Genomic DNA, 18,643 nt, shown 5'->3' with positions numbered 1-18,643 from the left:
TCAGTTAAGGCCATTCATGTCAAAGCATTAGAAATCCCTAAAAATGTCGAACGTTCCCCAACAAACTTGTGATCTCATGAACGCACCACATTTACAGCAAAACCACTTCATTTAGTAAGGTCACTGGGCCTCAAGAACGACAAATTTTATGATTTCTACCAAAAGGTTTATGAATGATTTACGAATTTCGCTCTGCTTAAATTCTTATACCTATATAAAGGATTTCTACTTCAAACTTCTGGTCTCGTAAATAGTTTTACCAACAATTTGAATAAATTTGTTCAGCACGAATTCTTACATGATTTTACGAAGTAATTTTCCAAATGAATTGTGTAGAACAAATTCATGCAAATAGTTGTAGCAAACAAATTAAACCATTTTTCCATCTCAAATTATTATGAATGGTTTTACGAATGAGTTATGCAAATTCGTTCCACTCAAAACCTCACAAGTAATTTTACGAACTATTAACGACAAACACAATTAGAAAGTTTTGCGAAAGACTTGCATAACTTTGTTCTAGGCAAATTCTTGGAAATAGTTTTAGGAAAAGATTTACACCATTTTTTTTTTTTTTTTTTTTTTTTTTTTTTTTTTTTTTTTTTTACTCAAATTCTTATTATTGGTTTTACGACATTCAGTCCACTCTAAAAATTTGAAAGCAATTTTATGAAGAATTCACACAAATGTTTTTAGCTGATATTCTTACGAACGGCTAACGAATGACTCGCGTAAATTTGTTCTCCGCGAATTCTTGCAAAAAGTTTTTAGGAATGATTTACACCATTTTTCGACTCAAATGGTTTTACGAATGAGTTAAATAAGTTTGTTCAACATAAATTCTTTGCGAAAAGTTTCACGAGCGATTTACACAAATTCAGTCTGCTTGCGTTTCATGAATGGATTTTGTTATGTGTATGTCGTCACTAGGCCCTTCTGATAAGGGAACACAACTGTGTTCTGAAACATTGCTGACCAGGATAATGTCCCTGAGTGAACTGTGGTAATGAAGATCTAAACAGTCAAAACAGAGCAACAAAAAAAGAAAGAAAAATGGCACAAAAAAAAAAATTATAATAAAAAGAATAAATACAAGCCATTGCAATAGTGCCTTTGGACAGAACCATTGTTAAATATATGTTCTCCTATATACATTTCTTTTAAAAAGTGGTGCTCTATTGGTGATTCAGCAGGGACGCCCAGTCTTAATCATGGAGACTTTCCTTTCGGTCTGTGATTTCCATAAACCTTAATTATCAAGTTCAGGTGTATTTAAACAAAACTCTGTAGAAAGGTAGAGCTCTAGGTGCAAGACTGACCGTGCCTCCGATATAGCTTTACATTTCAATAAATGACAACAGCCTCCATGCGCAGTTCGTTCCTCAATGGGGAATAGGGGGCGTGGCCAATTCAGCCACATGGAAAATCCCAATCACACGTTAGTGTCCTGTAGGAGAGGCTCTTTGGCCTCTCCGGGTGGGTGGGGACTGTGCGAGTGGCCGTGGGGTGACGTGTGCTTCTTCCAGCTGCCCGCACGAGCGCCCATATGGGGGTGTTCAGGAATGAAAAGTGCAACCAGGAGCGCCAGCAGCACAGAACATGCACCAAAGAGGAACGGCGGTCCCGGGATTATTGCACTCTGTAAGTGGAACACATGACGCAGACACAAGATTAACACAAAAGTCAAAAACCTTTCCAAAAACTACAGTCTACAGTGAAGGCCTATTTAGATAAAAATTTACGAAACTAAACTATGCGCAGTGACTTTTCAAAATGCATCTCTCAGGCATGTGATCAGCTAGAGACAAAAAAGAAGGAAAATTTGACCACGCCCAAAGCCACACCCACAAACCACACCCCATTATTAAAAATATATATTTTAGCACATTAAAAAATATATCTTATATTGTAATAATTAATGTTTTGTTGTAAAATATAAAGAGGAGTTTTTTATTATTGTGAAAAAAATATTATATTTTAATATATATCAAAGTTTTTTAGTATGGTGGTTCTGCATTTTAACAAAACTTTAGTGTCTATTATTAAAAACTAATTTATCCATTAAAACAAACCTAAATTGTCAGGAAACAGCAATCAGCATGGTTCGGTTCAATTCAACAAAGTGCGGTGACTTGCCTGTTGGTGGAGATCATGGTGATGCGTTACATCCGGTTCTTTCTCGGGAACTTGGTCCAACTCGACATGTGAATATGTAGAGGTTTAGAAGATAGAGAGATGGTGAGAAGGTCCCAAACCGTTACACAGCCCACGGATTCCCGTAACCATACCCTGACCCACACCTACAGAAACAAGAGCTTTACACTCAGCCTTAAAGAATAACCCTGCATCTGTAACATCATATAACTCAGGAAAACCAACCTTGTTGATCCGGATCGGCTGTGCGGGAAATCAGGGCGCTAACAGCAGGGAACGTGATACTAGACATGGCGGCAACAGCTCCAGCTGCCCACATCATCCTGGAGATCAGAAACGATGCGTTGGACATTTCATTAGTAAATTAGTTGTTACATTATTCTTAAAGCTGTTGTTTCAATCTTTTTTTTATTTTTTATTGTTGTTAGTGATGCAATATATATTGTTGGATGTTTTATTAGTGTGTTTTTTGTAAGTAAAGGTTGTGTAATCAGCGGTAAATCTCTACACGTGCGTGCTTTCACGTAGCGCAGCATTTACTACACAGAGCCGTTGTTCATTGACAAGCTGCACAAAACCACAATCATATTTTGTGCATGTTTTGCTCAAATATCGTGCCGATATTTATTGTGCATCCCTAATTCCTGTTTTTAATATTTGTATATATATTTTTTTAATTTTTGAAATGAAAACCTAGGCTTTCGGTCTTACCAAGGCTCCGATCCGAACCCGTACCAGGCGAGTTGCAGAATCTGAAATCCCAGTCCCAGCAAAATTGTGTTCTTGTTCCCGATGGAACGCATGAGTAAACTTAATACTACAGTCTGTAGATGGGAAAAGCCACAGTTAACATAATCCACATTAAAAACGAATGATTAGTACGTATTTAACAGGAAAATACTAACCTGTGCGACAATAGACAGCAATCCTAGGACAGCGATGAAAGCTGCGACACTTTCAGGTGAAAATCCCATTATCTGCATAAGAGGATAAAACAATAAAACTTTACGGTCCCGTTTGCTAACAGGATTTCGATAAACCAGACTTGACCCAGTAAACACAATTAATTAAAGAGCGAGTTAAAGATTAACCACAGAGATAAATGAAATCTCTCTCTTGCCGTACCTGTTGCAGATAGAGGAAGAAGCTGGAGTATTGCCCAGCCTCAGGCAGATACGACAGGAACACTGTTATACAGATGAGCAGAACCGTCGAGTCCTGACCTACTTTCCTCAAAGACTGCAGAGAGAAAGATATTGACGTCTTAATCTAAACTGTGTGTGAATGTAACACTCTTCTTGATTTAAGAACAGTTCTATGAACAATTGACATACATTTGTTCTGTTTAAATCTTGCAAACAGTTCTACGACTTTATTCTGTTTTGTGTTTTGTTTTTGTTTTTTTTTTATTTTTGGCAATTGTTATCAATTCTCTTTTCAGTTTTTTGTTTTATTCTTTTGGATATTTTATATAAAACCTCAGCAATTTTACATTTTAAATTTTATCTTTTGTTTTGTTATATTTAGATTTGGATGAGCAGTGAGTATTGGTATTTACACATCCAACTGTAGAGAAAATCTGTGTACATACAAGACTTTTTAAATGCATCATACACTTTTTAAAATGTAATGTGGTTATTGGATATTTAATTGTGCAACAGAATTTTACTTATCCACACATTTAAAATTATTCTTAAGAATTTCGTAACACTGTAAAAGTAATCTTTTAAAAAGCAATGTATTTAAAAATACTGGTTTTAGTTTATTTACAATTAATATCAGTCATTTATTAGTTTATTGGTCAATAAAATATAATAATATCAAAAATAGCATTGGTTAGAGTTTTACTATATACACATCTCTATTTATAAAAAATGTTGCACACAATGTGCTGTACTAATGCAGTTTGAGATTAAAAAATGTATTACTACATCATAAAATGAATATAAAAATAATTAAACTTTACTACGCTATTAATAAATATTTAGGTATATACATTAATACAAAATCTAACAACTAAAGGTTATAAAATTGCAAAATAGACATTTACACAAAAATTAAGAAAATTTACAAAAGAACATAAAAATTACAAAAATTATGATAATTATAATTAAATTAGATTGTAATTAAATATTATCAGTATATAAATATCAAAAGAGAAAAAATTCTTGACAAATACATTCAGATATCCTTGCAAACTTTAACATTAAAATTGAAAATGATATATGTTATTAGAAGATTAAAAAATATAAATGCAATCATAATATAATCATAATCATCATAAAAACCCTAAAAGGTACAGCACATACACATGCTGTACTAACTCTATCTGAGATCATTAGCTTTGCATTCGTAGGTGTGCTTTGAGCCCACATGCTAAACAGCAAACCTTAAAACGTGACTTCTAAGTTTGGCAGGACTGTATTAACCAATCAAAATCAAGAATAATCTCGTGAGAAACTCTAACAGACTTCAGAGAAACTCTTTAGAACAAACCACGTGTGAAAACAGCTTTATATGACATGCGTCCAGAAAACTCCATTATGTTGACACTCATGCTGTCGAGGGGAAATGAGCGTAAAAACGCTTCTCTACAGAAAACCACACAGGATATGAGCGAAGTCTTCTGTGGCTTCCTCTATTTTTAAACTGCACATTTCAAGCCAACACTCACGCTCAAGTTACTAAATTTGCAATGCAGTTGATTTAATAAAACTGATTATTCATTTTAAACGAGCTCAAAAAGGTCAAATCTACTTACAGCGAAGGGGTCTGCTTGTTCCCATGAGATTGGGGCGCCCCAGGATGCCGGTCTCATCTTTTCCGGAAGTGATTCAGGAACGGCCACCAAGATAAAGCAGATGTCCAGCATAGCGATGGCTGAAGCTAGAACTACTACCAGACTGTCTCCATACACCTGACTGAGATACGCGCCGATGGCCGGGCTGATCACCAGACTCGCCGCAAACGTGGCCGAGACCTTTCGGAGGAAGAACAGAGACATTAATACAAAACAAAGTGGCAAAAAGAGAGATGATGATGACGACGTGTTGATGGGTTACACGTACCATGCCGTAAGCCATACTGCGCTCATGCTCTTGGGTGATGTCGGCCACATAGGCGAATATAACTGAGAAGGTAACGGCAAACACTCCAGATACAGAAATAACGGCAAAGTACCACCTGAAACACAACATGCATGTGATTCAAGATGTGCATGTGTGTTACAAAACAGAAACAAACTGATATATCGGTGACACTAATATCTGGGCTTTTTTAAAGGATCTGTATCAGCTTCTAATCAATATTATAATCAGTATATTATATACTAATAATTAAAAATTTTTATTTATAATTTTATTTTGACACTAGACACAGAAAATAACACGCAAAAATAAAAAAAATATCAACTTTGTGCACCTCTAATTTGCTTTTTTAAATTAAGATAAAAACAAATAATAGATTTTAAAAATTAAGATTCATTAAAATGATTAATTTAAATACATTTTAATGAATCTTAATAAGTTATTATTAAATTAAATACTAAAAAAATTACAAATAAAATTGATTTTTTTTTAAATGACAAAAATATGCAACTAAACTTTTAATATTTTAAACTGTAAATGCAGAAAACTAAAAACTAAATTCAAATATAAAAAATATACAATGGACACAGAAAATAATATATATTTTTAAAAACTCATAACTTGTGTACATCTCATAGGCTTCTTTTTAAATTACCATAAAAACAAAACATAAATCTTTAAAATGTAAGATTAATTAAAATGGCATATTAAATTAATACAGAAAAGAATAAAAAATAAAAATAATAAAAACAAAACTTAAATAATGACAAAAAAATAAAAATAAAATCCAAAAAACATTACATTAAAATAAATTCAACCTACATTTATATATTAAAAACTCATCCAAAAAAATGACAAAAGCATGTAACTAATCTACTAAAAAGTTGAGACTGAAAATATAAAAATTAAAGCCAATTGAAAGTATTAATAAACATTAGTATATAAATAATACTAAATTAACACTTTTTTCAGGACATTCAAAAGATGCATTTCATGATAAATACATTCAGACGTCCAAATCTCGTAAACTTAAACATGACATTTAAAAATAAAATAAAACGTACATTAAATTAAAATTACATTTCAATTTAAATTTCAGATTCTAAAATTTCATCAAAATAAATCTACATTATCTTTAATTTTGTCCCCCCCAAAAAAAAGAAGAAAAAAAAAAAAAAGAAACAGAACGTACCATGGGCTGATCTTCAATAAAGGAATTGGTGCACATGTGAAGAATACGGTGAGTAAAAGAAATGACTTCCTTCCCCACACGTCTGACAGAGCACCAATCAGAGGAGCGCTTAAAAACGACAGCAGACCCTGCCAACAGAACCACGGCGTTAATGAATCATGAACTGGATTATCAGAACGTAAACAGTATGATGTCACAGATGATACCTTGACCCCCTGAACCAAGCCGTTCATGAGAAACGTGTGTTTCGGGAAAGTTTCATGAAGAGCCTGCAGACACACGAGACACAAAACAGCATCGGTTATGACACCCATGCATGATCATATCACACAATATAACAACAGAGGCATACAATGGGTTTCTAACACCCGTAACATCAAAGAAACGTCACCTGATATGAACATAATATCTCAATTTAACACAACTTACTCCCAAAGTCGGTGCAGTCAGCAAACCCCAAGCGAAGAACTCCAGAAATATGACGATGACGGCGTGATAAACGCTGGGGGAACCAAAGCCTTGAGGCTGGAGAGAGAAGAACCAGAGACGTCAACCACGGTGAAGAAACAAACCAGTATTATTACACATGCTTTAAAGCTTTGTTTTACTTTCGACACTGAGATGACATGATCAAAGGCCTGTTTCGTAAAACAGGTTTACCAAATAAGCCAGGTTTATTTCAGTTAGTCTGACTTATTGTCAAGTGATGTGATTCAAAATAAGTCAGACTAACTGAAGCGTGACCTTTTCATGCACCTGTTTTGTGAGTGCTGGCCACTGCAGATTCTGGCTTATTTGTGATTTTTTATAAGTCAGACTAACTGAAGCGGAGGAACCAGGTTCAAATTCAGATCTATTACAACCTACAGTTTGTAATAAAAACAAGAAAAAACTGACCGCCAGTGAGCAGGACGTTTGATAACGTGTCTGCTTCTGTCGTTTCTGGTGACTTGTGAGGAAAAAGATGAAAATTTCATGCAAATGATCTGCGACTCAATGGGACCAACCACATTTAATATCTATTATCAATGGTTTATTTGTAAAGAAATGGCTGTTTTGAGGCAGAATTGTTACTGTTAACAGAAACTATTAAAAATCGTTTTCAGTCATCGAAATGGAGATAAAATATGTAAAATATAAATATTAAATAAAAAACGTAAACGGAAATTCAACTGAAAACAAATAAGTTGAAGTACTAAAATCACTAAAACTAAAGAGAAAACAAAAACAAAAATTAAAGCTAAACAAATAAATTTGTTGAAGTACTAAAATCACTAAAAAAGCTAAACAAAACAAGAAATATTTTTCAAAAAAAAAACAAAAAAACCAAACATGAGAAGTAGGACAAAAGCACATGAGAAAAATATTAAAAATTACTAAAATACGTGAAGTATACAAATAACTCAAACTTAAAGTGAAATAAACAAAGCTAAATAGAAATTTAAAAATAGCTAAAGCACATAATTACTAAAACTTACAAAAATTAGAAATGTTGCATTGAGGACTCACTGAAATATAATACTAAAATTACCAAAAACTGAAATAAAATCGAAAAAAAATAGCACAAAAACCTTTAAACATGACAAAAGCACAGAACTAAATTATTAAAACTTATGCTTAAATTACAAATACTATCACGGTACTGGTTTACTACCATAAAAAAAATAAAACTGGCATTTTAGCCAAAACTAATAAATGTTTACACTGTTTTGTTTGAACGTCACCATAATACATTACATTTACATTTAATCATTTAGCGGACGCTTTTATCCAAAGCGACTTACAAATGAGAACAGTAGAAACAATCAGATCAACGAGAACAAAACGGTATACAAGTGCTATGACAAGTGTCAGTTTAGTCTAGTACAGGACACGTAGCCAGGGTTTTTTTTTTTTTTTGGGAATATGATAGAAAAGAAAAAAGGTAAGTACTAGTATTAGTTGGTTAAGTGCAGGCGAAGAAGGTGAGTCTTTAGATGTTTATTAGTTGGTTAAGTGCAGGCGAAGTTTTGTAATATTACAAAACAGGACAGACATGAGTAATAACAGCTTTAAACCTGTCGTCAAACCACCTGTGCATTAATAAAACCGCCCATATTTTCTCAGATTTATGTACAAATGTAATTCGTTGCTCGTTACAGGAAGTAAATGCTGATGCCTTGAATGTCAGGTACACTCCTCAAATGTGTGCTCAAAGCACTTTGTCCCTCAAACATCTAGATGATACTTCAGTATACGTCTCTTTAAGACTTAAACCCTGGTGTGTGATGTGTGTTTGAACCCAGCAGACACTCACCGCTCCTCCATCCTTGATGATGATTTTCTTCGCCAGTAACAAACTGCGATTCACTCGCTTCTTCTTTTTCTGGGTCATATTATCATCCTAGTTCTTCACACCAGGTTCAGATCGGCTTCGTTTTCACGCAGACGCATGTGTGTGGACGTGGAGTGGGATACAGAAGAGGGAAGAAGGGGGATTTTGAGAAATTTCGGGCTGTTTTCCGTCCATTCAGTTTCGCATCATGTACACAGCAGCCATTTTCCCGAATTGAGACGCATGGTGTGCGTCATGACGTCGGCATCATTCGATTCCGCCTGGCCACGCCCACACACGTGGTCAAAACACGAGTTAAGAGTAATTAAAATACTTTCTTGCTTTTTCCAGTATTCTTAAAAAGTAAAGTGTATTGTAGTCTATATTTATTATATAAGCATTTCCATGTTCATTTTACTTTTTCCTATAGCTTTTTAAACTTGATTGTATTATCTTTTTTAATTGTCTTTCACAGAAATGACTATGATAATAATAATACTATAATTATAATACAATTATAATAATTACACTAATTGTACTAGTATTTGTGTGTGTGTGTATATATATATATATATATACACACAGGTGCTGGTCATATAATTAGAATATCATCAAAAAGTTTATTTATTTCACTAATTCCATTCAAAAAGTGAAACTTGTGTATTATATTCCTTCATTACACACAGACTGATATATTTCAAATGTTTATTTCTTTTAATTTTGATGATTATAACTGACAACTAAGGAAAATCCCAAATTCAGTATCTCAGAAAATTAGAATATTACTTAAGAACAATACAAAGAAAGGATTTTTAGAAGTCTTGGCCAACTGAAAAGTATGAACATGAAAAGTATGAGCATGTACAGCACTCAATACTTCGTTGGGGCTCCTTTTGCCTGAATTACTGCAGCAATGCGGCGTGGCATGGAGTCGATCAGTCTGTGGCACTGGTCAGGTGTTATGAGAGCCCAGGTTGCTCTGATAGTTGCCTTCAGCTCTTCTGCATTGTTGGTTCTGGAATATCGCATCTTCCTCTTCACATTACCCATAGATTTTCTGTCCAATTAAGAACACGGATACCATGATCCTTAAACCAGGTACTGGTAGCTTTGGCGCTGTGTGCAGGTGCCAAGTCCTGTTGAAAAATGAAATCTGCATCTCCATAAAGTTGGTCAGCAGCAGGAAGCATGAAGTGCTCTAAAACTTCCTGGTATACGTCTGCGTTGACCTTGGACCACAGAAAACACAGTGGACCAACACCAGCAGATGATATGGCACCCCAAACCATCACTGACTGTGGAAACTTAACACTGGACCTCAAGCAACATGGATTGTGTGCCTCTCCTCTCTTCCCCCAGACTCTGGGACCCTGATATCCAAAGGAAATGCAAAATTGACTTTCATCAGATCACATGCTTTTGGACTACTCAGCAGCAGTCCAGTCCTTTTTGAAGCGAAACGCTTCTGACGCTGTCTGTTGTCCAAGAGTGGCTTGACACAAGGAATCCGACAGCTGAAACCCATGTCTTGCATACGTCTTTGTGTAGTGGTTCTTAAAGCACTGACTCCAGCTGCAGTCCACTCTTTGTGAATCTCCCCCACATTTTTGAATGGGTTTTGTGTTTCACAATCCTCTCCAGGATGCAGTTATCCCTATTGCTTGTACACTTTTTTCTACCACATCTTTTCCTTCCCTTCACCTCTCTATAAATGTGCTTGGACACAGAGCTCTGTGAACAGCCAGCCTCTTTTGCAATGACCTTTTCTGTCTTGCCCTCCTTGTGCAAGGTGTCAGTGGTCGTCTTTTGGACAACTGTCAAGTCAGCAGTCTTCCCCATGATTGTGTAGCCTACAGAGCTAGACTGAGAGACCATTTAAAGGCCTTTGCAGGTGTTTTGAGTTAATTAGCTGATTAGAGTGTGGTACCAGGTGTCTTCAATATTGAACCTTTTCACAATATTAAAATTTTCTGAAATACTGAATTTGGGATTTTCCTTAGTTGTCAGTTATAATCATCAAAATTAAAAGAAATAAACATTTGAAATATATCAGTCTGTGTGTAATGAATGAATATATTACACAAGTTTCACTTTTTGAATGGGATTAGTGAAATAAAATAAATCAACTTTTTGATGATATTCTAATTATATGACCAGCACCTGTATATATATATATATATATAGCTCAAAGTCTGCAAAGGAGTAAATAAATGTAATTATTAAATAAATGTAAAACAATTTTTTTTTTAAATGTATTATCTTTTATTGCAAAAGTATACTTTGATTATTGCCTTAATCTTTTAAACAATTGAGATGACAGTAATAAAAAATTACATTTTATAAAAATGTCTGTCAATTTCAGCAAGTCAAGAACAAATTTATACTCACATGCCTTATGTATGTTATGGTCTCTGACAGACAACATGTTGAAGCCACTCAGACTACCATTTTCTGCTTTAGTCAAAACATCCGTTAGTGTGGGATTTCCATGAAATGCATGTATTCCCTGGAATCCCCTGCTTCTCAAAAGTTCTGCTGTGTATTGTGCATGTAATTTTTTGACAGACATCAATGTCATGTTATTCATATGATGTGGATTTGAAAACAGATGGATTGTTAGGAAATAATTATTTATTTATTATCCGGCAAGTATTCAGTCAAGTGATTGATGCCTGTGAGTGTTATATTAATGTTTTTGTTCTAATATTCCAACTGACAGCCACCCTAAGTTTTTGATGGACATGATATCATGCGTGAGGGCTAAAAACTTTTTATTTTTGGGCATTATAAAACATCCTGGAGGTGTTTGGACTCCTGCTTCTCGTAAGTTCTGCTGTGTATTGTGCACATTATATTTTGACAGACATCAATGTCATGATATTCATATGATGGATTTGAAAACAGATGGATTGTTAGATAATAATCATTTATTTATTATCCGGCAAGTATTCAGTAAAGATGCGGCGCTGCTGCATTGTTGTTAACAAATATTGCAGGGAAAGAGAACATCAATGCGGAGAAGATCTTGTTTACGTCGAAACTGAAACCAAACCATTCACACAGGACAAATATTTTGTGCATTTTTTAGAGGGTCATCTACCGTTTCACTCGTGTCTCGCACAAGAGAACCGCATGTTTAGAAAGCCATGTAAAATTAATGCAAGTTCAACTCCCCCCCCCCCCCCTCCATGTAATTGGCTTTCGGCCCTTTGTATTAAACTATGAATACATACATGATGCTGTTTTGTTTATAGTTGTTTAAGCAACTTAATTAATTATAAGGCTTATAAACATTATTTTAAACATTATATCCACTTTTTTTTTTTTTTTTTTTTATAGATAGTCATGTTATCTTATGCTCAACGCACCCTCTTGTGGCCTCAGGAGAAAAGCCAAAAGCTTTTCTTTACACTAACTGAAATTATGCATTTTATGAATATAATATTTAAGCACAAAATTCGAATTTAGTTTTTTCAGCCATTTTGACAGCCCTAGTTGTAACCTGATGTCCCTTGTGGTGCATGTCCATTAAATCACAAATGCCAAACATTAATGTTAACTTTATTTTGCATTGAACAAAAGGGATGTTTCATGTCTCTGCAGTACCATGCACACCAGAATCTGAATTCAGTCCCAATGACAGATCCCTTCATGGTGAATATTCTTGATGTTGGAAATATTTACAGGGCAGAGGTGCCTCACAGTCCTCTAAAACATATTCATATTTACAAGCTACAAACAAACAAAACAACAGACCACATCACATAAATACCACACACATTACAGTTTCTGTCATGTAGAAGCTTTAAGAAATAAATAATAAATATGTAATGAACACCTACAATTTTAGGTGCGGTAATGTAATGAACACTTTTTTTTTCTCTGCCATCTCTGTAAATTTTCTATTTATTGCAAGAAATAATCTACTGCCAGTATGAGTCTGACAACTACGGTCAACGAAAAACTGAATTTACAGGCATGACAGGCATCCAATACTGCAACTTTTCTCTCTTATTTTTGGCACTTCTAAAACCATGTGTTGAGCCATTCACACATTGACATGCTACATTATATATGTATGTGCCAACTGCTGGTGTGAACACTCTGCGTGATTTCACATAAGACAAACCAATATGTGCCAAAAATGAGAAATGCTGTTTTCTTCTGTGAGATGTTCTTGGAGGATTGATGAATTCAGTTACATGTCAAGTGTATCCGATATGTCATGACTCTGATTTTTGGCATTATGTGACTTTTGTTGTTACAGAAAACCATGACAATCATATTAGAAAACATGACTTTTGTATAGTAGGAACAGCCAAAGACCAAACAACATGGCATCTGTGTTATGAGAACAATCCTCAGAATGGAAACCATGTTAATGAAAGCAACTGTCAGATTAGAAACCATGGCAACTGTGTCATAGGAACAACTGTCAGTCTGGAAACCATGGCAATTGTGTTAAATGTACATCCCTCAGAAAGAAATCCATGGCAGCTGAATTACAAGAACGTGTTTCAGACTGGAAACCACAGCAACAGCGTTACAGAATAACTCTCAGACTGGAAACCATGGTTACTGTGTTACAGGAACAACCCTCAAAAAGAAAACCATGGCAATTTAGTTACAGGAACATTTTTCAGGTTGAAAACAATGACAACCATTTTACAGGAACAACCCAAAGATAAGAAACCATGACAACTTCATTACAGAACAACTCTTAGAATGGAAACCATGGCAACTATGTTACAGGAAAATCTGTCAGATCAGAAGCCATGGCAACGGCTTTATGGAATAACTCAGATTGGAAACCATGGCAATTGTGTTACAGGAACATCCCTGGCAACAGCGTTACAGAGCAACTCTCAGAAAGGAGACCCTGGCAACAGTGTTAAGGAATAACTCTTAGACCAGAAACTATGGCAACATCGTTACAGAACAACCCTCAGACTGGAAACCATGGTAATTGTGTTACAGGAACATCCCTGGCAACAGCGTTACAGAGCAACTCTCAGAAAGGAGAATGGCAACAGAGTTACAGAACAACCCTCAGACTGGGAAACCATTACAGGAACATCTGTCAGACCAGAAACCATGGCAACAAACATTACAGAACATAATTTGCACTGGAAACCATGGTAATTGTGTTACAGGAACATCCCTGGCAACAGCGTTACAGAGCAACTCTCAGAAAGGAGACCATGGCAACAGTGTTAAGGAATAACTCTTAGACCAGAAACTATGGCAACATCGTTACAGAACAACCCTCAGACTGGAAACCATGGTAATTGTGTTACAGGAACATCCCTGGCAACAGCGTTACAGAACAACTCTCAGAAAGAAAACCGTTGTAATTATATTACAGGAACATCTGTCAGACCAGAAACCATGGCAACAACGTTACAGAACATCCCTCAGACTGGAAACCATGGCAATTGTGTTACAGGAACATCCCTGGCAACAGTGTTACAGAACAACTCTCAGAAAGGATACCATGGCAACAGAGTTACAGAACAACCCTCAGACTGGAAACCATGGCAATTGTGTTACAGGAACATCTGTCAGACCAGAAACCATGGCAACAACGTTACAGAACATCCCTCAGACTGGAAACCATGGCAATTGTGTTACAGGAACATCCCTGGCAACAGTGTTACAGAACAACTCTCAAAAAGGAAACCATGGCAACAGTGCTACGAATAACTCTCAGACTGGAAACCATGGCTATTGTGTTGTTACAGGAACATTCCTCAGACTGGATGTCTGGAATGTCCATCTGAAAAAATAACAATGTTCAGATGGGCCACTACATGCAACAGTGTCAAAACTGATAAAAGGATGTTTACAATCTAGAAAAGAAGCGTTACTATAGTAACTCTGAAGAAGTTTTGATTGTTTGATGTATTATATCATCTCATCTCTTGATGGTGCACGCAGGGAAATTATAAGGAATGAGCAGATGTGGATGACTGATAGAACGTTCAGGTGTGTGTTACGTTTCAGGACTGGTTTTACAGCTACACTGCAGTCCTGTTCATCATTTTCAAGTCTTTTTCACATGTTTGTTTGATCCGTTCTCACTCTCTCCGTCCCTCATTCGAGTTTGCTGAGGAAGTCGAGCAGAGCGCGGTGGAACTCGCGGGGTTTGTCCATGTAACAGGCGTGTCGTGCTCCTGCCAACTTCACCACGGTGTGATGAGGCAGCTGAATCAGGTTCTTATGGGATTGGGCGCCCAGATTGGTGTCCAACTCTCCATATATGACCAGTGTAGGAGTCTGTCATACAGATGAGAAGTGAGAATTAAAACATTAAAATCAAGGAATTCTTGTGTGTGAGATAAATCAAAAGAAATACGACACCTGGATGTCGCGGTACTGCTGTGGGGTGATGCCTCGGGTGCCCACGGGGGCGATGGGCACAAAGCCGTGCAGCTGGGCGCTGTGTTTCTGGAGGAACGGCAGGGCGTAATGACCGCTCATAGATGGGCTCAGTAACACTGGTGCTCGCACACCCAGAGACTCCAGAAAACGCTTCAGCAGGTCCACGCGGCTCTGATCCGACTTTACCGACTCTGAGTCCGGAGAATTCCCAAAACCTGATGAGAAACAAGACGATTTAGTGATCTGCTTTATATGTTTTGAACATATAAAAATCAGCATTTTAAGAACATTAATAAAGTGAATTATAAGTACCGGGCAGGTCGAGAGCGAGGGCCTGGTACCCATTGGAGGCCAGCAGGCTGAGGGTGCCCAACTCCTCCCAAGTTTTAGAGGTGAAGGCCTGACCATGAAGAAGCACCAACTGCAGCCTGATGGAGAGGAGACATATTTGCTAAATCTGTACAGTTATATAAGAATAGGTCATAATACTTGTTTGCTGAATTTTGTAAGTTCAGAAATCACTATAGTTACCATAGTTTTCATTAAAATACCACTGTCTACCTGTTCATCTAACTATCAAAACCTCCAAGCAACCAGCCAAAATGCACCAATACTAATAATTTTTGCAGGTAAATCCACACAGTTGGGAATTTCATGTGAGGGGGGCGAAAGGTTTACTTCTGCAAAATTACTAAAATAGATTGATTCTGTGAGAAATCAATTCTTCTTTGTTAGTTTGCAAGAAAGTAAATTGTTAGATTGTAAGATATTTTGATATTTTGGAATAAAAGTAACAAGCAAAAGCAAGGTTTCTCACTAAACATAACATTAAATGAGCAAACAAAAAAGTTGTGCGAGAAAAGGGGCCTGAGTTTCTCGAGTGAAAACCATATTTTGAGAGAAAGAAATGTTTTACAAGAAAACACAAATGTTTATCTGTGAACACAATATTTTGCAAGAGAACACAAAGGTTTTTGCAAGGTTGTGCAAGCGAAGGAAAAAAATCCATAGAAACGCAATATTTTGTGAGAATGCAAAGTTTCTCTGTGAACAATCTTTTACAAGAAGAAAAGGCAAATGTTTTGTGATAATTAGAAGTTTATTTTTTTGTAATCTTTTACAAGAAGTTTTGCAAAGAGAACGCAAAAGTTCTGCAAGCGAAAGCAAGGTTAAATCTTTCTAAATCAATATGGGATGGGATATAACTGTGCAGATAAGTTAGTAAATGATTATTTAATAATTTCAGTATAATTTTAAAATGTAGGCTATAATGTTGTATTTTCCCATACAACATTAAACCAAGTTTTACTCCAAAAAAAAAACAAAAAAAACACTGTTTATATTTAAAACCATTGTAGGCACATATTAAAGGGATAGTTTCACCCAAAAAATGAAAATTCTGTCATTAATTACTTACCCTCATGTCGTTTCAAACCTGTAATACCTCTGTTCATATTCAGAACACAAATTAAGATATTTCTGATGAAATCCAAGAGCTTTCTGACCCTGCATAGACAGCAACACAACTGAAATGTTCCCAGACCTAGAAACGTAGTAAGGACATTGGTAAAACAGTCATTGTGACATCAGTGGCTCAACTTCAATTTTGCAAAGCTACAAGAATACTTGTATTTATGTGCAAAGAAAACATAAATAACAGAAATAACTCTCAGATTTCATTAAACATATCTTAATTTGTGTTCTGAATATGAATGAGGTCTTACAGATTTGGAACGACATGAAGGTGAGTAATTTATGACAAGATTTTAATTTTTGGGTGAACTAATCCCTTTAACCATGGTTTTGTAACACTAACCATAGTTAAACTGTGGTATTTGTAGTAAAACGGGTTATACAACCCATTCCCATTAATGCAAAAAAACATGGTTACTACACTTTTACTATCTTTTACAAATGGTTAATTATTGTAAGGACTTAGGCAATGCCTTGCCCCATAGACATAAATTAGATTTTTAATGTTTTTTTAATGGGAACAAACTGAAGAACTAATCAGATTTAAGCTTTATGATGTAAATTTGAAAAGTGCCAATAATGCGCCAAAACTAGGGTGACCAGACGTCCCCTTTTTCTCGGGACAGTCCTGTATTTCAGCTCTATTTTTAGTGTCCTGACTTATTTAGAAAAAATCCAGTTTTGTCCCGTATTTCCAAATTTCTGTACGACTGGGTGATAAAAGCAGGTAGTAGACAGGTGGGTGAAAACCAGATATATGTCAGTATATTACATTAATATGGTCTTAAAGGGACAGCAGCCTAATTAAATACCTGTCTGTCTCACAAACCTACGGTAGAAGACAAACGAGTTGATTTAATATTTAATTTCTATCTATTGTACATATTGTATATAACTATGAAATCAATCTGAAATTATGAAGTAGCCTGACCTGGGCACTATCTGTCGCCCAGCGCTGTCCACAGGCAGAGCCTCCCTGAAGAAGAGCGGCGGGTCCCCGGGCAGCTGTCCGGTCCTGACCGTGATGTTGACGCTGTTCGGCGGCGGCGGCGGCGGAGGAGAGGCGGCGATCAGCCCCATCCGCTGCTGCACCTCCAGAGACGGCTCCATGCTCCCCTGCCGCATGGAGGGCAGCAGCAGATACAGCAGCACTGTGGCCAGCAGCACCAGCCCCAAAACCACCAGACGGTTGCGGAAGAAATTCATCATCTGCATGTAAACCCATTCAATTACAGCAAATAAAACATTCACACTCGGTTTGACAAACACGAGGAACAACCATTAATCATTAATCTAATTAACCACAGCAGATTAAACCCCCAGACTCCATTTTAACCCGGTGACATTTTTAAAAAATACGAAAATATCTAAAATGCATGAGTGATTACATAAAATTCTTGCACATTAAAATGGACCATGCATAATTTTTTTTTTCAGTTGATGCATAAAAGTCTAAATAACATCTAAATAACGTCGCTAAAATAAAGTGCGCAGACGTGCTGCTTGCAGCTGCAACCAACCTGCCGCTAAACGCACAAACATGACAGCTACGTCGTGCATTCTGTACTTACCTAAAAAGTAAACGAAGTACTGTAAATATCCAATAATCGACGAATGTCCGAAAGTTTGGGACTGATCATAATTCGCATGTAGTGTCAGTAGCGCGGCGTCAATGCGTCTCACACAATAACAGTTCCGTGTGGAAACGGTGAACGTTTGCGCTGGTTCCGATGCTTTTGAGTCGCGCTCATTCCTGTGGTTGTACAGTCGTGGTCAAAAGTTTTGGCAGTGACATTAATTTTGTGTTTTGCAAAGTTTGCTGCTTCAGTATTTGTAGATAATTTTATGTTTTTTGATGTTTCTACGGTATACTGAAAAACGATGATAAGTATATCATAGGTTTTAAAGGCTTTTATTGGCAAAAAATCTAATGAGTCAATATTTACAGTGTTTTGCCTTGATCTTCATAACCTCTGCAATTCGCTCTGGCGTGCTGGATATTAGCTTCTGGGCCAAATCCTGACTGATGGCAATCCATTCTTG

General features: G+C 36.2%; 1 protein-coding gene and 1 pseudogene across 1 annotated transcript; both read right to left on the bottom strand.

The window, feature by feature from the left end:
• Positions 1-1,054: 1,054 nt before the first annotated feature.
• LOC109046552 lies at positions 1,055-9,010 on the bottom strand (annotated as a pseudogene).
• A 4,867-nt stretch (positions 9,011-13,877) lies between these two features.
• Positions 13,878-18,322, bottom strand: LOC109046498 (protein ABHD14A-like). The gene is made up of 5 exons (XM_019064241.2): positions 18,172-18,322; positions 17,532-17,809; positions 15,440-15,555; positions 15,107-15,342; positions 13,878-15,022 (listed from the first exon to the last, which is right to left on the bottom strand). Exons 2-5 carry the CDS (start codon positions 17,807-17,809, stop codon positions 14,840-14,842), a joined length of 813 nt encoding a protein of 270 aa, XP_018919786.1. The 5' UTR covers positions 18,172-18,322; the 3' UTR covers positions 13,878-14,839.
• Positions 18,323-18,643: the final 321 nt, after the last annotated feature.

Source organism: Cyprinus carpio, chromosome B22 (genome assembly GCF_018340385.1).
Source record: "Cyprinus carpio isolate SPL01 chromosome B22, ASM1834038v1, whole genome shotgun sequence".
Lineage (NCBI taxonomy): Eukaryota > Metazoa > Chordata > Actinopteri > Cypriniformes > Cyprinidae > Cyprinus > Cyprinus carpio.
This window is presented reverse-complemented; position numbering and strand designations above follow the sequence as displayed.

Bases quoted from the DNA above. Each gene is read 5' to 3' on its own strand.
- LOC109046498 (XM_019064241.2), bottom strand. From the start codon at position 17,809: ATGATGAATTTCTTCCGCAACCGTCTGGTGGTTTTGGGGCTGGTGCTG. The intron at 15,556-17,531 runs GTCAGGCTACTT...CCTCTCCATCAG, and splicing joins GGGCGACAGATAGTGCCCAG to GCTGCAGTTGGTGCTTCTTC. The intron at 15,023-15,106 runs GTGTCGTATTTC...TCTGTATGACAG, and splicing joins AGCAGTACCGCGACATCCAG to ACTCCTACACTGGTCATATA.